This window comes from Macrobrachium rosenbergii, chromosome 6, assembly GCF_040412425.1.
Source record: "Macrobrachium rosenbergii isolate ZJJX-2024 chromosome 6, ASM4041242v1, whole genome shotgun sequence".
Taxonomy (NCBI): Eukaryota; Metazoa; Arthropoda; class Malacostraca; order Decapoda; family Palaemonidae; genus Macrobrachium; species Macrobrachium rosenbergii.
This window is the reverse complement of record NC_089746.1, coordinates 2,274,406-2,297,163: the sequence shown is the minus strand read 5'-3', so window position 1 is coordinate 2,297,163 and position 22,758 is coordinate 2,274,406. Positions and strand designations below refer to the sequence as shown.

At 40.4% G+C, this 22,758-nt stretch overlaps 1 protein-coding gene across 3 annotated transcripts in view; it reads left to right on the top strand.

The window, feature by feature from the left end:
* Bulli (regulator of MON1-CCZ1 complex protein bulli) overlaps positions 1 to 21,719 on the top strand; it is a 441,067-nt gene extending 419,348 nt beyond the window's left edge. For all 3 annotated transcript variants that reach the window (XM_067104768.1, XM_067104769.1, XM_067104770.1), the window contains exon 14: positions 20,879 to 21,719. In XM_067104768.1, the coding sequence (XP_066960869.1) occupies positions 20,879 to 20,958 (80 nt within the window). In that variant the 3' untranslated portion in view covers positions 20,959 to 21,719. The remainder of the gene's footprint in view (positions 1 to 20,878) is intronic.
* Positions 21,720 to 22,758: the final 1,039 nt, after the last annotated feature.

Genomic DNA, 22,758 nt, shown 5'->3' with positions numbered 1-22,758 from the left:
GAACATTACATGTGCTAATTTTATATTTCGTGTATGATGCGACCCCCTTAAAATTAGCTTCAAAATTAGGTATTCAAAAGTTGCATGAAACGCGAGTACATATGGTAATTTGAATTTCTAAGGATACAGCAAGTAAAACAGCATTTGTAATAGTAAACCCCCGTATTCGCGGTCTCACTATTCGCGGACTCATTTATTCGCGGATTTCTCTGTGGAACATATATACACATTATTCGTGGGAAATTCACTGTATTTTTCACCAAAAAATATTCACTAATTACTGTATTTTCATATTTTCATGACTAAATGCAATTTTTGTGATAAAACTATTAAAATACTAGGGTATAAACATTTTTAGAGGGTTGTCTTATACATGAAAATGTGGTAAATTTTTTCTTGTCAGTCACGTAAAGAGAAATGGATTAGTATCCTCTCTCTTTTGCTTGTGCTGGTTGACTATAAACCAGTGGTAACTCACTCTTTCTGCTTTGGCTGGAGGAGTTAGAAGTGTGTATGTATATATTTTTTAGGGTATTAATGTTTAAGATGACTTTATAATGATATTAATAATATAATTTCAAAGATTAATACTGTAATAAGATAATAAGTTAAGGTATACCTGATGTAGGATGATACTTTAAGTATAAATTTGGTATTTGAACTTTCAAAATAGGCTGTTATAAGCATTTTTAGATGGGGCTGTTAACTATTGTAATATTTTAACCATTTGTATAGGGGATGGCTGGATGCATCACTTTGGTATAAATTTGGTATTTGAACTTATATATATATATATATATTTTTAGATATATATATATATATATATATATTTAATATATATATATATATATATAATATATATATATATATATATATATATATATATATATAAAGGCAAATACTATGAAGGAAAGTGAAACAGCGGAGTGGTGCTAGACGTCCTGTTGGTATATGTCTGCCCACCCTTAACCAGGCCGTACAGGGGGCCTTTCCTCTTGCTGGAGAGAAACAAAAAGGCATTCTGGGTGGCCATCCACGGGAAGGACGACTGGGTGTCGGTAGACCGCCTCAAGCCCACACTCCTGGAGGAGGACATCGGTGGCACTCCCCAGGAGACATTGCCCCCTCAGCCCACCCCGCCCACAAGAAAATCGCGCAGGCGCCCCCGTAAGGCCCCAGGCCCAGGCAGGGGAACAACCAACCACTCCCATGCGCAGTGCACCAAAGTCGAACGCAGCCCCCAGCTGACATCGAAGAGCCGCGGCCCTCTCCGCCGCCCCAGCAGATACCTGCTTTGATCAGACATTACAATACTCCCCCCACCCCAAGATGTAGGTAAAGTCCCCGCTCAATGGGTTTTCTATGAAGTGTAAAGGATCTTGTCTCCTCTGTTGTATGTTTTTAGTCTCTCACTTCGTACCTTGATTTCTTCTGTGTTCCTCGGCGCCTCGCTACCACTGTGGTGTGATATTTCTTCAAGATGAATTATTTAAGTATTGATATCTCTCAGAAAGGCGTATAGAGATGAGATCGGTAATTTCTTCACTTTAATGAGTACTTAGTATTATAAAGATCAGTACAAAATTAACAGGTTACAGTGGTATAAAACGAAATCACTCTGGAGTAATTAACTTGACTCAGTCTATATGGGGAACACGGAAGCGAGGGGAGACATACTCTCCCTCAAAGGACACAGTTCTAATCTGCCTCACTCCTGTCGATCCTCTGACTGTTGAACCCCTGGAATTCTTGTTATCTGCAATCTCCACCTCCTTTTGGTTCTATTGGAAGGAATTATCTGCAAGGCCTCCCCTTCAAGCAGTTGATTCGAAGGACTGTAGTGGGTGTGATTCAATTCTCTCCTTAGTGGACTTGATTGGAGATGGTCATAGGAGGGGGTGTGAAAGACCCCTCCCTAGCATGTTTGATTGGAGGGTGTTGAAGTACAACACTTTGTCCAGCCCCCAATTTCCTGGAATTTCCATGATAACACCTCCTGATGAAGGCGGGGTTATAGAGCTGGCTGCTGCAAGTTTTTTGGCTGTGCTGACTCATGATTTGGTTAACTTAATCGTGAGGCCACTACTTCCCACTTTTATGTCATCCAGCGTCGAGGATTGCCGGAGAGTGCCAGCCATTATAATCGGCTTTCTGGAGTCTCTGGGCTTCCAAGTACACAGGAAGGAATCCCGCCTGATTCCGGAGGGTAGCCTTCAGTGGTTATGAATCCAGTGGAAGCGGAAAGAGATAGCAAGGGCAACCAGGCATTTCATCAACACAAGCGTACCTCTTGCCGTGCCCAAGAAAAGGTCTTGGGCTCTCTTCAGTTTGCTTCAGTGACGGTTCTCCTTCTGAAGTCAAAGCTGGAGTTTATAAACGGGTATGGCGGAGTCAGGACGTGTCTCCCTGGTTCCTCCTATTTGAACAAGGGCCTCCGGCCTTGGGCAACAGTCAAGAGCTTATCGAAGTCAGTTCCTCTTCAGCTTCCCCCTCCGGCCTCAGTATTCCACACCGTCACCTCTCTGAAAGGGTGGGGTGGATATTTTTAGCTCCATGAAGTACATGGAACTCGGCCGCGTTCCGGCAGTTCCATATCAATGCTTTGGGGGGCTGTGGCAGTCTTCCTGCCCTTGGGAAAACTTCTTCCTCCCAGGAGGATTCATTTAAGGCTGGTTCTGAACAACGCAGCAGTAGTGCGCTGCGTAAACAAGTGGGTTCGAAGTCGAATCGAATCAATCAGGTTATGGTTCAATCTTCTCCATAGCAAACAGACACAAGTGGCATCTGTTTGCCACCCTTCTCGTAGGGGTCCAAAAGGTCGCTACAGTTTCCCTATCCAGGGCCTCCCCTCTGGTGTTGGAATAGTCCTTAGACGGAGCGTCATTCAGGTAGTTTTGCGATCCATTTCCGGACCTAGGAGTTGGTCTGTTTGCAACCCAATTCAGCCACAAACTATCTTGTTGTGTGGCCCCCCAACCTGGACCCTCTAGCTCTCTCCACAGACACAGTGTCGTTAGGTTTGAACGGATGGAAGTTAGTTTATCTGTTCCCCCGGTGAACCTGTTATTTAAGTCCTTCACAAGTTCAGAACATTCAAAGGTTGAGTAGGTCTAGTAACTCCCAATGGGCCGGAAGCCAGTTGGTTTCCACTCCTTCTGGGGTTGAAACCTTGGTGCTCCAAATCTACGACCCAAACCTGCCACGAGTGGTATAAACTCAGCCTGTGTCAGCCTCCTCAAAGTTCTGGTGCCCTGGCTTTGTGGTCTTTGTGAAATTTAGTTTAGGGGGAAACTGGTATTGGTCCTGTTATTACTGTCTTCCTAGAATCAGACAAGGGATTCTACTCTGCTACAGTATGGTTCTGCAGTTAAGTAACTAGCACTCTTCACATAGTTTCTGAAGCTACAGTAATGATGCAGCCGCATCGGCCCCGAGGAAAGTGCTTTGTTGAAATCAGACTCACAGGCCCTTAACTTTCAACCCTAAGGCCTGTGTTCGTCCGAGACCAGTACTCCGTCCACATTCGGTTTCCTGGTCTTTGAGTAATGTATCGGAGTTAGCTTTGGTAACCAACAATCATCTTGTTCTTACCTTTCCTTGTTGGGGAAGACCCTAATCTTAATCAGCTTAGCTTCTAGTGCTAGTATTCCTGTACTGTCTGCCCTGTCTAGCAGAACCAACCATTTTGGTTTCCCCACATCAGGGGTAGTGTTGCGAATTCCTCACCCTAACTTTCTAGCTAAAGTTGAAGGTCCTCATTTTCGGTGGTCACCTTGGAAAGTACTCCCCTTTCACAAGGTCTGTCTCTGTGCCCAGTTTATTCCTTACAGGCTTATTTAGACAGGACCTCGCAATTTTGTCAGGCCCTCTCTTTATTAGAAAAGGGGGTACTGTCATTGTGTCTGCTATTAGGCAGCAAGTTTTGTATTTTCTTAATACAAGCCTATTCAGGTTCAATTCCAAACTCATGATATTAGAGCAGTGGCCACTTACATTAATTATTTTCATTACATGAATTTCGGGGACCTTACCAAATGTTTAGGGTGGAATTCTCCCCTAGTTTTCAACGTCTCTATTTGAATTCTTTAGCAGCTCTTAAATTCCTGCAAGGAACTTTGTCCCTCTCTGGTTCCCTTTCTGATTCTTAGTCACTTTCCCCTTCACTGCCTCAATTATTCCCTTACAAGCAGTTCATTGTCTTTAATAGCATAAGAATGATATTTATTTCTCTGTTATTATTTCACCGGGTGACACGGGACCCCGATCCAGAAAAAGGATTTTGACAAAGGAAAAATCTATTTCTGGGAGGGCCCTGTCACCCGGGTGACCCACCCCTGTTTTTCATTCTCTCCCTCCCATGGTAAACATCATTCTAGTGGGGTGGGTGCTAACATGGAATGCGGCTAGTATTGCCTTGTGTACAGTCATGAGTAGTGCATGGGCTTGTATCGGCACCTCTCTCGTTGGGACTTTTGACATTGGGAATCTTTATAGGGCAGGGTCCCATGATTGTGACAATCTCACCCTTTACCATACACGACTCCATTTCTTGGAGTTCGCTCTGGGGGTAGTAACCCCAGCTTTACATTTAGCTTTTGTCTGGTATCTAGCAACGGAATTACCTAGAAATAAGTGCTGAATGGATTATTTCATCGGGTGACACGGGCTCCTCCCCAGAAATAGATTTTTCCTTTGTCAAAATCCTTTTTATGGCTTTAACGCGATATACTTGCTCACTGTTTTTGAGTTCATGCAAAATCCTGCCTCAGTCAGCGTATTTGAATTCACGATAATAACAACAGCTTTTAAGCGTTATCACTGTTCTCTCTGCCTCCCTCTTAATTCTTATGTCTCTCTCTTTACTTTTTCTCTTTTCTATATTTCTCTCTCTCTTTTTTCTTTTTATCTAATTTCCCTATATTCTCTACAGAAGAACCTCCCGTTTTCTACGGTGCCTTCACACCTGACCCTAGGTCAGGGCACTCAGCCCTGTTTTTCATTATGTAATTGTGCCTTTATTACCTATGCATTTTTGCCCTTATATATTATGTATGTGCCAGAGTATTTTTGTGTCTACTATTATCGATTGTTTCGTTACCTGTATGTACCTGTCCTGTTTTGCACAGAGAATAATTGACCTCAGGTCACTTGTATGTCTTTGTACTGATGTCCGCATGCCGCTTCCTCAACAAACTAGCAGTACTTGTCTACCTGCTCTTTCTTTCGCACCCTCTCACAAGCTGATTACATGTTTATAAAAGTACAACGCATAATATATTCTCCTTTTGGTAAACAATAAAAATGTTTGCAAAATGAACATTTTCAAATATTAAACATACGAATACATTGAAAATACATATAAGGTAACTAATTAGTAATTAAGTCAGTGATTTTATCTTTAAGATCATTCTTGAACATTTGAATAATACATGGGTCCAAATAATACATGCCATGGCTAAGATTAAAATTACAGCTGGAAGTAAGAGATTCTAAAAGATTTCATGAAGAGAAAACTTTCGATCTTGCAGTCACTGAACTGTATCCTGTGAGAATTTTCACTTAAATGAATGAAATAGTATTGGATGTTTGCCCAGTTTTGACAGAATACTTATGCTGTTTAATTCTCACTTCTAAATCTTTACTTGACTTACTGATATAAAAGGAACAGTCCAAACATGGAATTTTATATATTATGTTGTTGCTTTCCTTAGGGCTATTTTTAGTCAAAGGGAGCCGCGAGAGCCTCATGCAGTTATCTGCCTTAGGCAGTGCCCTGGCTAAATCCCTTATCAGAGAACTTATAGCACAGGGTTGGCACGTATTCATTCCGGTTAACAGAAGCTTGTCACTATTGTGATAGGATATCAGGTCTCGGGGGGTCTGCACTTTGACCCCCTATCTGCTGCATTGATGAATCAATTCATGGCTAAACATCTCCACTGGTTACACCTTTCCATTTGCACTTCCGTGGCTAGTTCGAATGAATCGGGTCAAAAAGCGACTACACATCTACTGCGCATGTTGCCAACCCAATGTTTTTCTAGCCGCGCTTTTTGGTGTGTGTGGTAAAATCTCTTCCGGTGTAATATGAAGGATTTTCAACTTTACTTGGCATGGAGTCTTCATCTCAGTCAACAGGGAATAAGATAAGTACCTGCCCTACTGCAGTCACAAAATTTAGTCCTGGTCAACTAATATTTCCATATATTTTTTAGTGTCTGAAATGATGGCTCGGGAGCGTCATACCGCTACCCGTATTTAGGCTAGGATTCTGCCTTAATTAAGGCGAAAAGCATAGGTTAGGGTAGGATTTTTAGATTCAGCATGTCAAAAAACCCTAGCGTGAACTGTTAAACATGCTTGGAAAGTTTATATAAACCTGCTTGTTATGAAATTATCGATAGCCCGAACGCTAGTGCTGGTGCTAAAGTTAGGCTAACCTTTGCTATTTTAGGTTTACCGAAGCGGATGATAGCCGCTTTCGGTACTTAAGGTAATTCTTTTTAGTGTTATGTGACATAACTATATTTTGGACATTTTGATAGAGTTTTGTGTGTAAAATCTCTGATTTATGTCCCATTATCAGTGGAAAAATGATGCAGGCTTCTGGGACATTCTAGAAGGTTCCATCGAAGCTCTGTCGAAGCCTTCGACTCGGAATCGTTTCGTAACGAGAATTGCATATGTAAGTGCTCGCGAAGGTGACCTTTGAAAAGTTGGGTCAGCTATTCGCAGGGTCCATTTTGACTATACGCAGCACATAAGAAAAGTGCTGAACCGTCTGCATACCACAGGAAGTTGCAAATGGTTCCTTGATGACAGGACACGGGCTGGCAAATGCGTTTTCAGCAAAGAACGTTCTAGAAGCTGAACCAGTTACAAAATCCGGTTTTGAAGAATGCATTTCGATAATGTATGTGTGTGTATGTGTACTTTGTGACGCCTTGAAGTACAAAGGCGTGTCTTGCCGAACTTTGACCTCGAATGATGTCACGGAAAAGTACGTTCGTTCGTGCTTGGCATAAAGAATAAAATGGGTGGGACCGTTGATTAATTGGGCACTGTGATCCGATATCAGTGAATCTGACAATGTGAGTGATTTTTCACATGAAGGCTGTCCCAGAGGACTTGTGGAGTGAGTAGAACTCATATACGTTTTTAGACTTTATTTTCAGAACTATGAACACACACGTTACCCCTGTGACAGTGAAAAATGTATTTCTGCAATTTTTACATTTTCTGATTTTTAATGTGACGTTTGTTCTTTCACAGGTATTCCTTTCCTTTTTCCCTCTCTCCCTCCTACAAGGGAGGGAGTGGTGTGACATTTTTGAGATGACCTGATTTTATTAATTGACCTGTTTGTGTTTTGACAGATGAGTTATTTTCTGTATTTCCCTTAGGTAATTGGGGGTTTGTGATTTTGGAATCTTATTTCCTTAGAAGAATTTTTGATTCTTTGATGAATCATTCGTTTTCATTCTTCATAATTTTCAAAAAGTTATTTTCGTTATTTTTTTGTCAATAAAGGTTTTAGTTTTGTACTTAGTATCTCATTCCAGTAGTCCTTAGATTTTAGTTAGGGAAAGATACAACTGATAATGTTGGCTCATGCTACACGCTATCACATAAAATCTTGGGATAAGCGAGATCAAACCTCTGTTCATAAAACAGAGACTTAAATAAAGTGAAGGCTTCAGAATTGGCCTTTACACATATGATACAACTGGCTCCCAGTCGAGTTACCAGATACCTCAAGTAGAAATATTTCAAAATAGTAGTTTTTCTCATGACGAATTGATTCGAAATAGTAACTTTTTATGTCAAATTGATTCGAAGTAGTAGCTCTTTTATGTCGAATTGTGTAGTATAGGAATGAGTTATGAACTCAAATAAAGATATGTCGTTCTATTAGCTGTAAGGTCGTTGCCATGCACCAATGAAGTCGCGAGTATCGATTCCTGCCAACGTTATTCGTCTGGGGTGATCGATGTCCTATATTGGATATACCTAGATCCCCTAGTCTAGGCTAAGCCTACATGGTAGCCCACATTCTTGGTCTATGATACCCTCGACTCGAATGGCATGGATTTACCTGTTGCTCTGTCATAGAACTGACATAATCCCAATACTATTCGACTTCCTTGTTCGTGATCATAGATTGCCCTTCAGTTGTAGCTCTCCCCCAGTGAGTAACCCCGCCCCCTTTTTCCCCTGTGCCTAGCGCCCATTGGAGACGAGCCTCGAACAGGGATGTCAACTGGGCATGAATACAGGCATTCGAGATAGTAGAATGAATGTCACCTCATTCGAGAATATGAAAACTATATGCTCGTTTTTTCTCATGATGTAATGGCTTATGTAACATAGTTCCTTAAACATTTTAGGGGTGTTTCATAGTATTATTTTCTTTTATAGGCTTTGCCAAATAAGTGTACTAATGCCGCCTGTAAGAAACGGATAGACTCCATCAAGACTCAGCATGAGTTTTGTCGGGGTGTGCTCCTGCAGTGTACAGGGCGGACCATCCATACTGGAGTCCGGAAGGGTGTGACATATGTACTGAATGGCTGTCATGGGCTCGTACAGGCGATCACAAGGTTTCTGGCTCTATGGCAAGTATTAATATACAGCATTTAAGAGCATGGGTAAGAGGATTCTCCAAAATCGGCCCAAAAGGTCCTCTTGGCTATTTGTCAGACAAAGGTGTAAGAGATTTTCTCTTCCCCACGGCCAGAATTCAGTCAGTCAGGGGTTATGAAAACTCACCTGATGATGTCGTGGTGGATCCTAATGCATCCACTGTGGTGCCCCCCATCATACCAGGGGATGAAATCGATTTGGGAGAATCTGAAAATCTGGATGATGAGGGGATCTATCTGATGCTGAGCCTCGACCCCAATAGATCAACCGATTCCTGGCAGCATCCCTAGTAAATCGGCTCCTATGGACGTCGATGAGGATAATGTTTCAGTCCGCACAACTGCCTCTCCTAAGAGAAAGTTTGCGGCACAAGAAGCTAGGATGTCTGCGATGGAATCAAAGCTGGACAAGTTGATAGAACTACAACTTGCAATATCTTTGGATATAGGGGCTCAGGGACAGACTCCGGAGCAAGCACAAGTGTCAGATCCACCCATTAATATAGATGATTTCCCAGATTTGAGAGTGGTGGAGGACGAGCCAGAGCAGTATAATCCCTGGGTGGTGGCATCACGGCTAGCTAGAGAGGTGGATGGCATCTTCTATGATAGTGATGTATGCACCCCTCTAGCTAGGGTAGAGTTTGAGTTTGCAAAACCTTTTGTCCACTTCAAAGGTAGTAAGTTTTGCTTTCGATGCCAAACACCTGACTCTGGATATGGTACCGGAGGAAACCATGATTTTTACCCAGGATCAGGCGAAGGGCTTCCTTTCTAATATCTCCCAGGACCTGGGAGGTAGTGCTCTGGGCGCCCAGGTTCTTGCTAGGAACCTTCCTGCCTGGAAAGTACCAGTTGGTGAGAAGTTCCCATCTATCACCAATAAACTATTCAAATCTTGGGAAAAGAACTGGGTAGAGTCAGCTGCCCATGGGACGAAGTTCTCTTTAAAGGAACTCCAGGACTTTGGAACAGTTCTGCCAGATCCCATGGACGATCTAACAAAACCATTAGCTGGCTTCACAGAGGTGATGAAGAAAGGCAAATTTCTAGCAAACCATGCCCGTTCATGCTTTTTTGCGGACACTCCTTACCTTGCTGACACCCTGTGTGTTCAGGAGTTCGAGGCAAGGAAACTATTAATGTCCTGCATTACAACCTTGACATTAATGGAATCTCAGGCATACCACCGTGACCAGCAAAGAGATTCAGTGCTCCCAAGGTTACAAATTCGGAACATGGGCCCAATCTTCATTCACCTTCTGGAGGCTTGGGTGGCATCCAAATTAAAACTTAGACGTCAAGCCCTGAAATTCGCTGACCAGAAGTCTATGCCAGTAAAGGAGCTCCTCTTCACCTCCCCTATGTGTAGTGACCTCTTCCCTAGGGACCTATTAACCAAGCTGAATAATATTGCTACCCACCGAGGTATCAAATTTGAGGAGTTACTAGGATATGACCCGGAAGCAGACCCAAGGGGGATAAAATGCAGGAAGAAGCAACAATATAAGAAGGCTTTTAAAGCACCAGCTCTTCCTGCGCCAGACCCAGGACAAGGTCCCTCTTCCCAGAAACAATTCCCTATGCCGCACTCTCAGCCATCCTTGAAGAGCAGCAGTGCACTGCCATCTCAACAATCCCAGTTTAGGCAGTTCCAGGAGGCTCGAGGCGGTCGTGGAAGAGGCGGATCCTTTCGAGGGAAGAAAGGTAACAGGGGAGGACGAGGTGGTGGTAGAGGTCAGTTCAACCAATGAGACATTTCAGGTTGGGGGCAGACTGAAGAGGTTCCAGGAAGCCTGGAAAGTGTCCCCTTGGGCCTATCAAGTGGTATCAAAAGGTCTGTGCTGGGATTGGAAGGGCCCCTTCCGCAACAAATACTTTCATCAGCGCAGCACAAAAGAGTCGATCCTATTTGTGAACAAAATGCTAATAAAGGACTCAATAGAGAAATGCCACTTTATCAGGTTCCAGGGGAGGCTTTTCAGTGTTCCAAAGAGGGACTCTCAGGAAAGGAGAGTCATTCTGGACTTCTCTGTCCTCAACAAAGCAATAAACTGTCCTAAATTCAAAATGCTGACGATAGATCAGATAAGACATACCTTGCCAAAGGTATGTCGACTTGAAAGACGCATATTGGCACATTCCAATCCAACCTCATTTTCGCCAGTATCTAGGATTCCATCTGGGTCGCCAGTCTTACAGATTCAAAGTGATGCCATTCGGCCTCAATGTAGCCCCCCCCCCCAGAGGGTTCACAAAATTGACCAAAGTGATCTTAGAACAACTAAGACTACAGGGGGTGAATGTCATGGCGTATCTAGACGACTGGCTGATCTGGGCGGAATCGATAGAAGAGTGTCTAGAAGTGTCCCAAATAGTGGTTCAGACCTTGCAGGACTTCGGGTTCCTAATCAACTGGGAAAAGTCATGGCTGAAGCCAGAAAAGAAGTTCAGATGGCTAGGCCTACAATGGTGTCTAGAAAGCGGAAAGCTAGCCCTACCAGAGACCTCCAGGAGGTCAATAGTAGATCAGGTAAAGAGGTTCAGAAAAGCCAAGAGTTTTTCCAGAAGGAACCTAGAAGTGCTGCAGGGCAAACTACTATTCGCGTCAATAGTAGATCCAGTCTTGAAAACGACTTTGAAGGATTTGAACCGGATTCTCATTTTAAAGGCAAACAAATCATTCAGAGACCACAAGGTCCCGATGAAAAGGAGGTGCAAGACAATGCTCAAACCATGGGCATCGAATCAGGCCCTGAAATCTTCAGTCTGGCTAGTCCCGAAACCAGTCTGTGACCATTCATACGGGTGCTTCGGCAGAGGACGGATTGGGGGGACACTCAGATCAGAACAAAGTGTCTGGAAAGTGGTCGGGAGCCCTCAAATCTTGCCATATCAATATCAAAGAAATGATGGCAGTGCTTCTGTCACTCAAGGGACTGAAACCCAACAGGGGATCTCGCATTCAGTTGTTCATAGACAACAAGTGGGTGGTACAATGCTTGAAGTGTGGGGGATCAAGGTCAAAGCCATTGACTCATACAGTGCTGGGGATCATGAGATTAGCTCAGGTGAAGAAATGGACTCTGTCAGCATCCCACCTTGTGGGAGCTCAGAATGTCCTAGCGGACTCCCTCTCCAGATTCAAAGCCCAGGAAGGGGAGTGGGAATTGGACAGCGGGTCATTCAGCGTTATCCTCCAAGATCACCCATATCTTCAGGTAGATCTGTTCTCAACACGCGACAATCACAAATTACCGAATTTTGTCACCCCCTATCAGGACCTTCGAGCAGTGGCCAGAGACGCGCTTTCGCTGTACTGGAACCTGCTGGGGAACATTAATCTGTTTCCCCCAACGAATTTATTAATGAAAGTAGTACAACTCCTCAAGGAGTTCAAAGGGAGGGGAGTAGTGATTGCTCCAATGTGGCCAAACAGCCCTTGGTTTCCAACCCTACAGAAGCTGACTTTTCACCACAAGCCACTACATCTTCCTATTCTTTCCCAGCAGGTTTAAGGGATAACTGTCTACGCCTCCTCCTTTCTGACGAAAAGCCTTCACGTGTGGACTTTCTCAGATCCCTGTGCTTCATGGAATGGTCACCTGAAGTCAGGGAATTCTTAATCACTAATATTAAAGGGAAATCCGCCAAACAGTATCAGTCAGTGTGGAACAAATTTGTCTCATTTGTTAGGGACCGTAAACCAACTACCATCGATAATAACTTCGTGGGGGAGTTCTTTGTGTTTTTATTTGACCTAAAAAAGTTGGCTCCCTCCACTATTAAAAATCACAAGGCGGCCCTTGCGGTTCCTTTAAGGTACGGATTCGGAGTAGAGGTGCATTCAGAAGTGTTTGAAATGATGATGAAATCAATGGCTCTCCGCAGGCCGAGTGAATAACCATGTGAATTATCATGGGATCTAGATATAGTCCTAGCTGCTCTGAACAGACGTTCAGACATTAATATGAAATTTTTGTTAGAAAAAACATTGTTTTTAGTGGGCCTGGCGATGGGAGCCAGATCAGCAGAAATCCATGCGCTAAAAAGAGGAGATCAGTTTTGTTCTTTCGGAAAGAATAAAGTAACCTTTTTCTTTCGGAGAATTTTTAACGGAGAATTTTTAAAAATGAGAATCCGTTTCATAGACAGAAACCCATAGTTATCCCTTCTTTGCCCTCTAATCCGAAGCTGTGTCCAGTGGCCACAGTGAAAAAGTACCTTGATCGCACCAATCATATCACGCAAGGGCCCCTCTTTTTGGTACCAAACGAAAGCACCCTACTTTGCCTAGAAAGCCTCAGAACCAGCATTTGTAAGTTAGTTGTAGATCTATGCCCAGGATCAGACCCAAAGTCACATGACCTCCTTAAGTACGCAGCCTCACTTGCCTTATTCGGTAACTTTAGTATGGAGGACGTATCCAAGTACACGGGAGTAGGGTACATCTCATCACCGCCAACTCATCGCCGCCTACACATCCCCGGCCCAACACATCCCCGGCCCAACTCATTCCCGGCAGTGATTAATGAAATTCAGTAAATATTAAAAACACCTTTATTCAGAATCAAGTATGACTCTTTCATGACACTAAAAATAAATTAACACCATATAATTAAAGACAAAAAATCCATGAAAATATAGAAAAAAAAAAAATTTATTTTATGTTATGAGAAATGCCTCTTAAATATTCAATGGGAGCCCTTTCATTAAAATTTTGGACAATTCTAAGAATGCGGAATCAGTATCCCTGTACTTTTTAATTTGGCGGGTGGTGAACTGCCTGCTATAAGTGATTCCAAATAAAAATCTCTACCTTTCTGAACTTTTTAAGTGCATTTATGAATTTCAGTGTAGGATGTTCCATTCCTAATTCCATTTGTAATCTTCTGTTCGCTCCTTCTGCATGGTTGTTTGTTTTATCTTTCATGATTCAAAGTTCGAAAATACAAATTCCACATTTCCAATGGAAAGAGTGGTGCACGTCTGCTATTTCCACGTCTGTTTAACCGACCTATATAATTGTCTTCAAGCCAGTTCAAGATTGGCACATGCTCTGGGGATAATTCATCAGCTAAGACATCAATATATGAATCAATATGATTGACAGGTACAAATGCAAGCGCCAGTATCATCTTTACTTGTAAAGAAAACTGGCTATCGTTATTATAGCGAGAACTTGGACCCAAAGCCGCAATGTGTTTTTGCATGTTTTGGCTAAGGTGAAAGAAGCACCCTTTTAGTTCGACTTGTGGAAAATTTTCCTTGATTGCCAAAAATGCTGCAATTTCAAAATCACATACAACCGATTTCGGGTTTACTGTTGGTTGACATTCTTTATCATTTTAAATAGCCTTGAATATGTAACTTTCCGTTTGTTAGGTAATAGAGCATAAAGCACTGGAATGACACCTGTGAGTTTTTGAGCCATTACAATATACACCTGAGAAAATAGCGTGGGAGCAATCTTAAATGTTCCGTCTACATACCAAACTTCTGCTGATACCAAATGTTGCAACCAACTTCTCCTTCCAAATAGCAAAATTCTATCTTCACTGGGACCACTGTCTTTTAATAAAAATCTTCCTTCTGGTTTGGCTCTGTTTCATAGGTCGAATATTCATCAGGGATTGCTAAATGATTTAGGTCAACTGGATTTGGCGGAGAGGCACTAATCTGATTCCGTTTCCGATTTAATAGTTTTCTTTAGAGCCGACTAATTCGGGAGTGATCCTTGCACCGCTTGGGGAACATTACATAAAACTTCATTAATCACTACACTTGGGTTTTCCATCGTCTCTTCAGTTCTCTGGTTTTAATTTTTGTAGTTGTCCTTTCTACTTCTACTTTTATCGGTGAAGAGTCATGGGTGTGAGTATTCAAGACTTTAACTACGTTTTTCCAAATCTTGTGTGTATTCTCGCTTTACACCTGCCGAGCTGATCACATTTCCAGAACATCAAATTGCTGTCCGTTTTGCTGAATTTGTCGAAAATGAACAAATAGCCATCATGAGAAAAATTTTGCTTTGCCTCTCTGACTTAAAATTGTCTCCATTGTAATGGGTTTACTGAAAGAATGTAAAACTGAAAGTGATATATCGAAAGGTTAATAATTACTAACGTTTTTGTTGACAAACATCTGATTTCATACTTGGGTACTTTTGTTTGTAATTGGTAATTAAGTAATTGTCGTCATGCGTTGAAAGGTTAAAAATTACTAACGTTTTTGTTGACAAACTTTGATTTCATAGTTCGGTATTTTTGTTTACAAATAGTAGGATTGGTAATTGAGTAACTGTTGTTTCGTTTTTATTTACACTGCCTTGCAGTGTGTGTGTGTGTTGGACCGGTGATGAGTTGGGCTGGGTATAAGTTGGGCTGGAGATGAGCTGGGCCGGAGATGAGCTGGGCCGGAGATGAGTTGGCGGTGATGAGTTGGCTGGCGATGAGATGGCAGCGATGAGTTGTCCCATTTCGGTACACAGGGTGGTCTGGGCATGGAGTGTTTGTCAAACACTATGTTAAACAAATACGAGGTGTCCAGACTGCGTGCATATCCCTCGGCAAAGTCGTAGGCAAGAGATAAGGACACCCGGAAGGTGAATTGGCTGGCAAGAGGAACTCTTCCTTTAAAGTGAGTGAGTGTTTTAAAAACCGGTAGGTTATTTTTCCTATTATAGTCTATTTCTTTTGCTCTTCACCAATACACAGTCTCTTCGGAGACAGCTTAAAGGGTGGGCTGTTACAGCCGTAAAGGGAAAGGATTTTAGATTTCGGTTTGAACCCAAGGGAAGCAAAAAGCTTTTTGGTTAGGGATAGTGGCTAAAAGTCCATCCTCCCTGTCAAATGATGTTTGTGGCCTTATAAATATACAAAAGCCTCTTTAAAATGTTCTCTGGTACACCTGCATGAAGCTCTCGGCTCCCTTTGACTAAAAAACGGGGTTTGAACCCGAAGGGAAATGAAAAGCCTATTTTTAGTCTGGGAGCCGCGAGAGCCTCAGACCCTCCCAGTTAGTATTAAGTATATTGGGTTATGCCCACCCCTTCATTTGCAGGGAGTATAACCTTTTAGGGAGGAGTGGCTATTCCTACATTGGGTTGGCAACATGCGCATGCGCAGTAGATGCATAGTCGCGTTTTGACCTGATTCATTCGAACTAGCCACGGAAGCGCAAATGGAAAGGTGTAATCAGTGGAGATGTTTAGCCATGAATTGATTCATCAATGCGGCGGATAGGGGGTCAAAGTGCAGACCCCCCCGAGATCTGATATCCTATCACAATAGCGACAAGCTTCCGTTAACCGGAATGAATACGTGCCAACCCTGTGCTGTAAGTTCTCTGATAAGGGATTTAGCCGGGGCGCTGCCTAAGGCAGACTTAACCGCATGAGGCTTTCGCGGCTCCCAGACTAAAAATAGGGTTTTCATTTCGGGTTCAAACCCCGTTTTTGTGATAAAACTGTTAAAATACTCCGGTGCCCAGGTAGTGCCCAAGTTATGATAATTCGATTTTGTGATGGGGTAAGCAATTAATACAATGCAACATGTATAAAATATTTTAAAATTTCGTGCGGGCGCAGGCAGCAGTGAACAATCAGGTAGCGAGAGAGATCAAATTACAATAGACCAACTTCTTTTCCTCCATCTGTTTATTCCATCTTCTAGTTAAAAAAGTAAAAGAGAATAATAAAAGTATTGTTAATAATGTTATACTTTTGCGTAAATGCTACAAACGTAAACAACTGAACGAGAAACTGTCGTTTTGCTTATAACCGAATTGGATAACTACAGCCATTTTGCTTGTATTTCGACCATCGTACGGGAGTAAACAATTGCCATAGTTATAGTACAAATGACGTTAAATAAAATAGGACCGATATACTGTACTTTAACTTTATACCCTTATTTGGTATGTATAAAAGATTGGCAAGGAAATATACTGCTAAATTTAAGCTGCAAGTTGTAGCTGAAGCTGAGAAAACAATGTTCAAGCTGCTAATGACTATAAATTATCGTGCATCGGCATTATGGATGGAACTCAACCATAATTAAAATTGGATAGAAAGTATTTTAATCAAAACTACTGGGCATGAAAGAACACATATTACTGCTATTTTTACGCTGATGATAAATACATAAAACTCACATTATGATGAAATAAAGTGAAAATAGCGAATGGAATCTTTATTTTTTTTTTTTACACAAAACGAACATGCTCCCAAACAGCCAACTTTATCTATTAATTTCACAACGAGATGTATTTAAGTTATATTTCGACTTCAAAACACTTCGTATAACGAAAAATAACCTTGCCCCATTTCATTTACGCTAACTAGAAGCAAGAAAAGTGCTCTGAACTGAGTTAAATACGGAGAAATAACCTTACCGTGTAATCGATTTCCAAACCAAAACATTGATCGTAAAGATCACAGCTTATATTAAAAAAGCAATATAAGACTATATACAATATTATTGGATACAGTGAATTAAAGCATAACATTTTAAAAGATCCATGGAAAAGATGCATATTTGTTATGTTGATGTTTGTATAATACGATATTGTGAATATAGAGTACAGTATAATGTAGGGTACGCTACCGTATGTATACGATACACCCATAGTGTAGACTAAGCTAATTCTTGTTTGTTATTCAATTTCTCTTTTACCCCTCTTTCCAAAACATAACACCACCACCATACCTAAACAATGCTGATACCAACACCAATGTTACTACTTCACTTACTTTCATAATTGTTGTTCCTCATCGTGACAAAAAATAATAGTAGGCATATTCTTGAAAGTTACTAACACCACATCAAAATATATATTTATACATTGAACTCTACCTTTTAACAATATTTTTACTGCTAATAGGCCCTTGGGCTCCATGTAATCAACAAAAAGTGGAAAACAACAAACTTATATCTATGATATGCAGTTTCAGTTTTATTCTAGCACACCACCTAAACCATGATAGAAAAATTGGCAACATCTCTTTCTTTGTTCATTATTTTCCAGTGATGAATTCTAACCATGTTGCCAAAATTCTACCCAAAATTTTTGCAAGCAAATTTATTTAAACATTAAGCAATGGACTATAGAGTGAATTGGATATTAAAGGACATTTGTATGGGTCCATAAAGTTTCTTTACAATTTAAAAAATATATTATAAAAGCAAATAAGCAGACAAATATATGGAAGCTGTTACAAAATAAGGAATAGATACCTGTATTGAATTTTTTTGCCTCGTTTAATACACCTCTATATGGGCACCATTAATTGCACGAAGCACATCAAGACGGTACTTGATTTCTTGCCATGTTCACTGTAGCTTAGCCTCATCAGTGGTGGCAATGGCATCGGTGATCTTTTGCTTGAGGTCAGTGATGCCCTGTATCTTTGTTTGATACATGTTATCCTTAACATAACCCCATAGAAAGAGGTCCAAGGGAGTGATATCAGGTGAATTAGGTGGTCAGGGAATTGGGCCATCCCTTCCAATCCACTGGTCTGGAAATGTTTGATTTAGGAACCTGTGAACATGCAGTCCCCAATGTGGAGGTGCACTATCTTGCTGGAAAATGTTTGGTTGAAGGCCATCTAGTTGTGGTGCCACATTTTCATTCAAAAGGTCAAGGTAAACATCTGCAGTAATTGATGTCTTGAAGAAAAATCGACCTTTGATTCGATTGCACATGATCCCACACTCGCACAATCACCTTTAGACTATCTCTATGAAGTTCCCCAGTCACACGGGGATGTTCTGATCTCCAGAATCTCACACTGTGTGTTCAGCTTCCCTGAAACATGAAAGGTTGCCTCATCACTAAGACAAACTCAGTTGAGGAACATTTCATCCTCAGAAATTTGTTTCAGCATGTTAACTGCAAACTCTCTTCATCTTGGCTTATCATTTGGCTCGAGTGCCTGTATGAGTTGCAAGCATGCAATCGCAAGTTCTTGTATAAGACTTTGTGCACTGTTGAACATGGTAGCCGTGTAAGTGTCTGGCAGCAGTACAGATGGACTTTATAGAACAATCGAAGGCTAGTCTTACACAATTTCCTTAGATGTTCGTGGTCATCCAATCCTCCCTGGTTCCAACACCATCCCTGTCTCCATAAATTTCTTGTGCCTTGCACGAATTGATGGGCATAACGGTTGATCTCTTCCATGCGTAGTTTTGCTGAGTCTGCATATCCGATTTTATTTCAATAAACCATGACACACATTGTGCCTTTTCTTGAGGAGTAGCCATTTAACAGTATCTCCTTCATCAACACAAATGCAATGTGATTAAAAAGTTAGATAACTGCTGAGTACATAGAACAGATCTGATTAAAATATCTCAATAGCTTTAAAAAAAAAACCTTATGGACACTGTATATATATATATATATATTTATAATTATATTATATTATATATATATATTATATATATATATATATATATATATATATATATATATATATATATATATATATATATATATATATATATATATATATATATATATATATATATATATATATATATATATATATATATATATACACTGTACATAATAGATCATCAGCCCGGCGCTGCCCAGGAAAACTCTGACAACTGATAATCCCTCTCTTTCTCTCCCTTTCCTGTTAAGATAAGTTATTCATTTACATTGCCTAGCATTTTTGACATTTTATATTGTACCCCCTATCACCCCCATTCGTATTGGGGCTGGACTTGGACTTAAAAGGCATCAGGAGTGTCGCTATTCATCTCAGCTGCCTCAAAAACTATGGATTAGACACTAATGTATGCCATTTTTGACATTTCATTTTTCACCCCTTCTCATCCCCCTTCCTATCAGGGCTGAACTTGGACTTAAAAAGGCATTGGTAGTGTCACTATTCATCTCGGCTACCTCGAAAACTATGAATTAGACACTATTTTTCGTTTTTGGTTATTTTTACAAGTCACCACCTTCCCATCCCCTGGCATTGGTAGTGTCACTATTCATCTCGGCTACCTCGAAAACTATGAATTAGACACTATTTGTCGTTTTTGGTTATTTTTACAAGTCACCACCTTCCCATCCCCCTTCCTATTGGGGCTGAACTCAGACTTAAAAGGCATCGGGAGTGTCACTATTCATTTCAGCAAACTTAAAAACTATGGATCAGACACTAATATCTGTCATTTTCGATTATTTTTACATTCCCCCTCCCACCCCCTTCCTAGGGCTGAACTTGGTCTAAAGGAATTGGGAGTACAGTAAACCCCTGTATTCATGCGGGGATGTGTACCATGCACACACCCCCGCGAATAGCTAAAACTCACGAATACTTAGAACCCTCTCTAAAAACAATTAGAACTGCCTATTTTGATAGTTTAAAACAAAAAAAAAAAAAAAAAAAAAAAAACCGCTAAAAATGCTTATACCTGGGTATTTTAATAGTTTAATCACAAAAAGTGCATTTAGTCATGAAAATGTGAAAATACAGTAATTAGTGAATATTTGTGTGAAAAATACCGCGAATGGGCGAATTTTCCTTGAATAATGGGTAGATACGTTCCACAGAGAAATCCGTGAATATGCGAGTCCCTCAAAAACTGTGGATTAGAAACTAGTATCTGTCATTTTCAGCTATTTGTACATGTCACCCCCTTCCAACTTCCCCATCCTAGCGGGGCTGAACTTGGACTTGAAGGGCATCGGGAATGGCATTATTCATCTCGGTGACCTTGAATCCTGTGGATTAGATATATATGTATGTGTGCATGTGTTCAGCCAACAGCTGATTTAATTTTAAAGCACAAAATTAAGACATACTAAGCAACTTATGAAATTTGAGCATATTCCATGTAAAGTGTAATCAAAAGTCTGACCCTTGAGTAAAGCAGAAAAATGCCTAAACCTCCATTAACTTTTAGGATGCAGAGAACTCTTCACCAGAATTGTACTTATAATTTTTTGTTACATTTATATAGTCTCTCCCTTCATATTTTACCAAACCGGTTATCCTCCTGGAAGTCTGACTCTGCTTTTATTCATAATATAGCCTTTGTTTTGAGACATGAGTGGAGAGTCCTAATTCCTGAGTTAACTATAGTAAAAATCTATGTGCATTACTTTTCCTAGATAGTGTGTAGTGTGTTTACTCTAAACAGTTTTCTCAAATCATGAAATATTTGTTAATTGTTGACTCTGCCATTGTGTTCCAATATTTTTATCTTTTACAGGAGAACACTGTGATGTTTATGTTGAACACTATAAGAACTTATTTGGCGAGGTTCCAGACTACAACGTGCAGCAGACCTAATTCAGTGTTCCAGTTACTCAGTGTCAGGCAAAGCTAGTCTTTTCCTAGGTGATGTGATTTTAATCAGTATACTGAAGAGGCAAAGTACACAGTTGTGTTCTCGTGATATAATGTCAGTATCTGAATTTAAAATGACTCGGTTAGGATCTTTCAAGAGCTGCTCAGCTCCCACCACCTAAGCTGAGGATGGAAGCAAAGCCAGCTCCCATACGCTCCTGATTGCCAGAGGTTTATCTTAGATTTTTATATCATATCGCAGGTGCAGTTGAGGATTTTATTTCTCCATTGAAAAATCTGGTTTTTGTGGTATTTCGCTATGTTTATTGGTAACTATAAATAATGGTGTATACAGTATTTACTTGCAGAAGAGAAGACTAGAATACTAATGATATTGTTTATTGTCTTTTCGAAGTACAGCATAGTATTTTAGTAAGAGATACTTGTAATTTGAAGAAGACACCCACTAAGAACAATGTATTATTTTAACTCAGTTGTCTGGTCAAGTAATTAACTAATAGTAATTTGGAATGGTGGCATAACACCACTTACATTTTGCCCATACTTTGGGATTATAACTGAAGAAGTGTGATGTCTTTATCAAATTGAATATGTACACAATGACTACGTACAGATATGTACCTCTTAATGCCAATATGTTTACCAAAGGTATCAGCATGAAAAATTAGTAATTTAATTGCTGATTTTTAAATGTATTTTTGTTAACCTTTAATCATAGCTTATAAATAAAGTGCATAATAAATGTTTCTGCTTTCATTTATTTCCTTGGAGAAAGCATATAGAGCTATTGATAATGATAATTAGGATAGTGGCATTATTGTGAAAGATAATGATTTTTTAATGCAAACTCTAAAATGGAAAGTGGAAAATAGTGTTAAGAAAATGACTAAAGATATATTTTATAATATGTTTTGTAGTATAAAGGTGAAAGGAATTTGCGAAGAACTGAAAAAAGTGTATTTATAAAACAGTTTGAGGACAAAGTCTAAAGTAGGGCAAAAGTATATTTTTGTTGGTGTAGTCACTTTTTACTCCAATGTAAATACTTGTCCTTAGCTGACCTTTTTCAGTTGTCTTTCATAATAACGTTATCATTACCGAGTGCTGATTCTGAGTAACTTTTTTTGTAAGACATATCCAGCTGTATGTGTTAGAACAGCTGCAGATGGTGTTACGCTGTTTGCATTGCATATTAGTTCCATTTTCTCCACTGCAGCTTTCTTGAAATGTTTGCATTGCACATTTTTTCCATTTTCTCCATTGCAGCTTTCTTGAAATGTTTGCATTGCACATTTTTCCATTTTCTCCATTGCAGCTTTCTTGAAATATTGAGTGCATATTTTCCATTTTCTCCACTGCAGCTTTCCATTTTATTCCACTTTCCATTTTACCCACCGCAGTCTTGAAATGTTTGCATTGCACACCTATTCCATTTTATCCACTGCAGCTTTCTTGAAATGTTTGCATTGCACACGTATTCCATTTTATCCACTGCAGCTTTCTTGAAATACTGTACTTGCTTTGGTAGGTCCAAAGGTTTTAAGTCGACACTCAAGGCTTCCTTTTTTGAGCTGGGGTTTGTAGCAAGCTTTTCTTGGCCTATGTTTCAAGTGGTTATTTCATACCTTTACATCTGTTATGAACCACACCTGGGTTCATCAGGTTCTATCATCAATTACAGAGAAATGGATTGGAAAGACTGGCAGAAGCCGAGACAACAACAGGGAAAGGGGAACAACAAAACGAGCAAAAATAACCTTAATACTAGTTTATTACAATCAA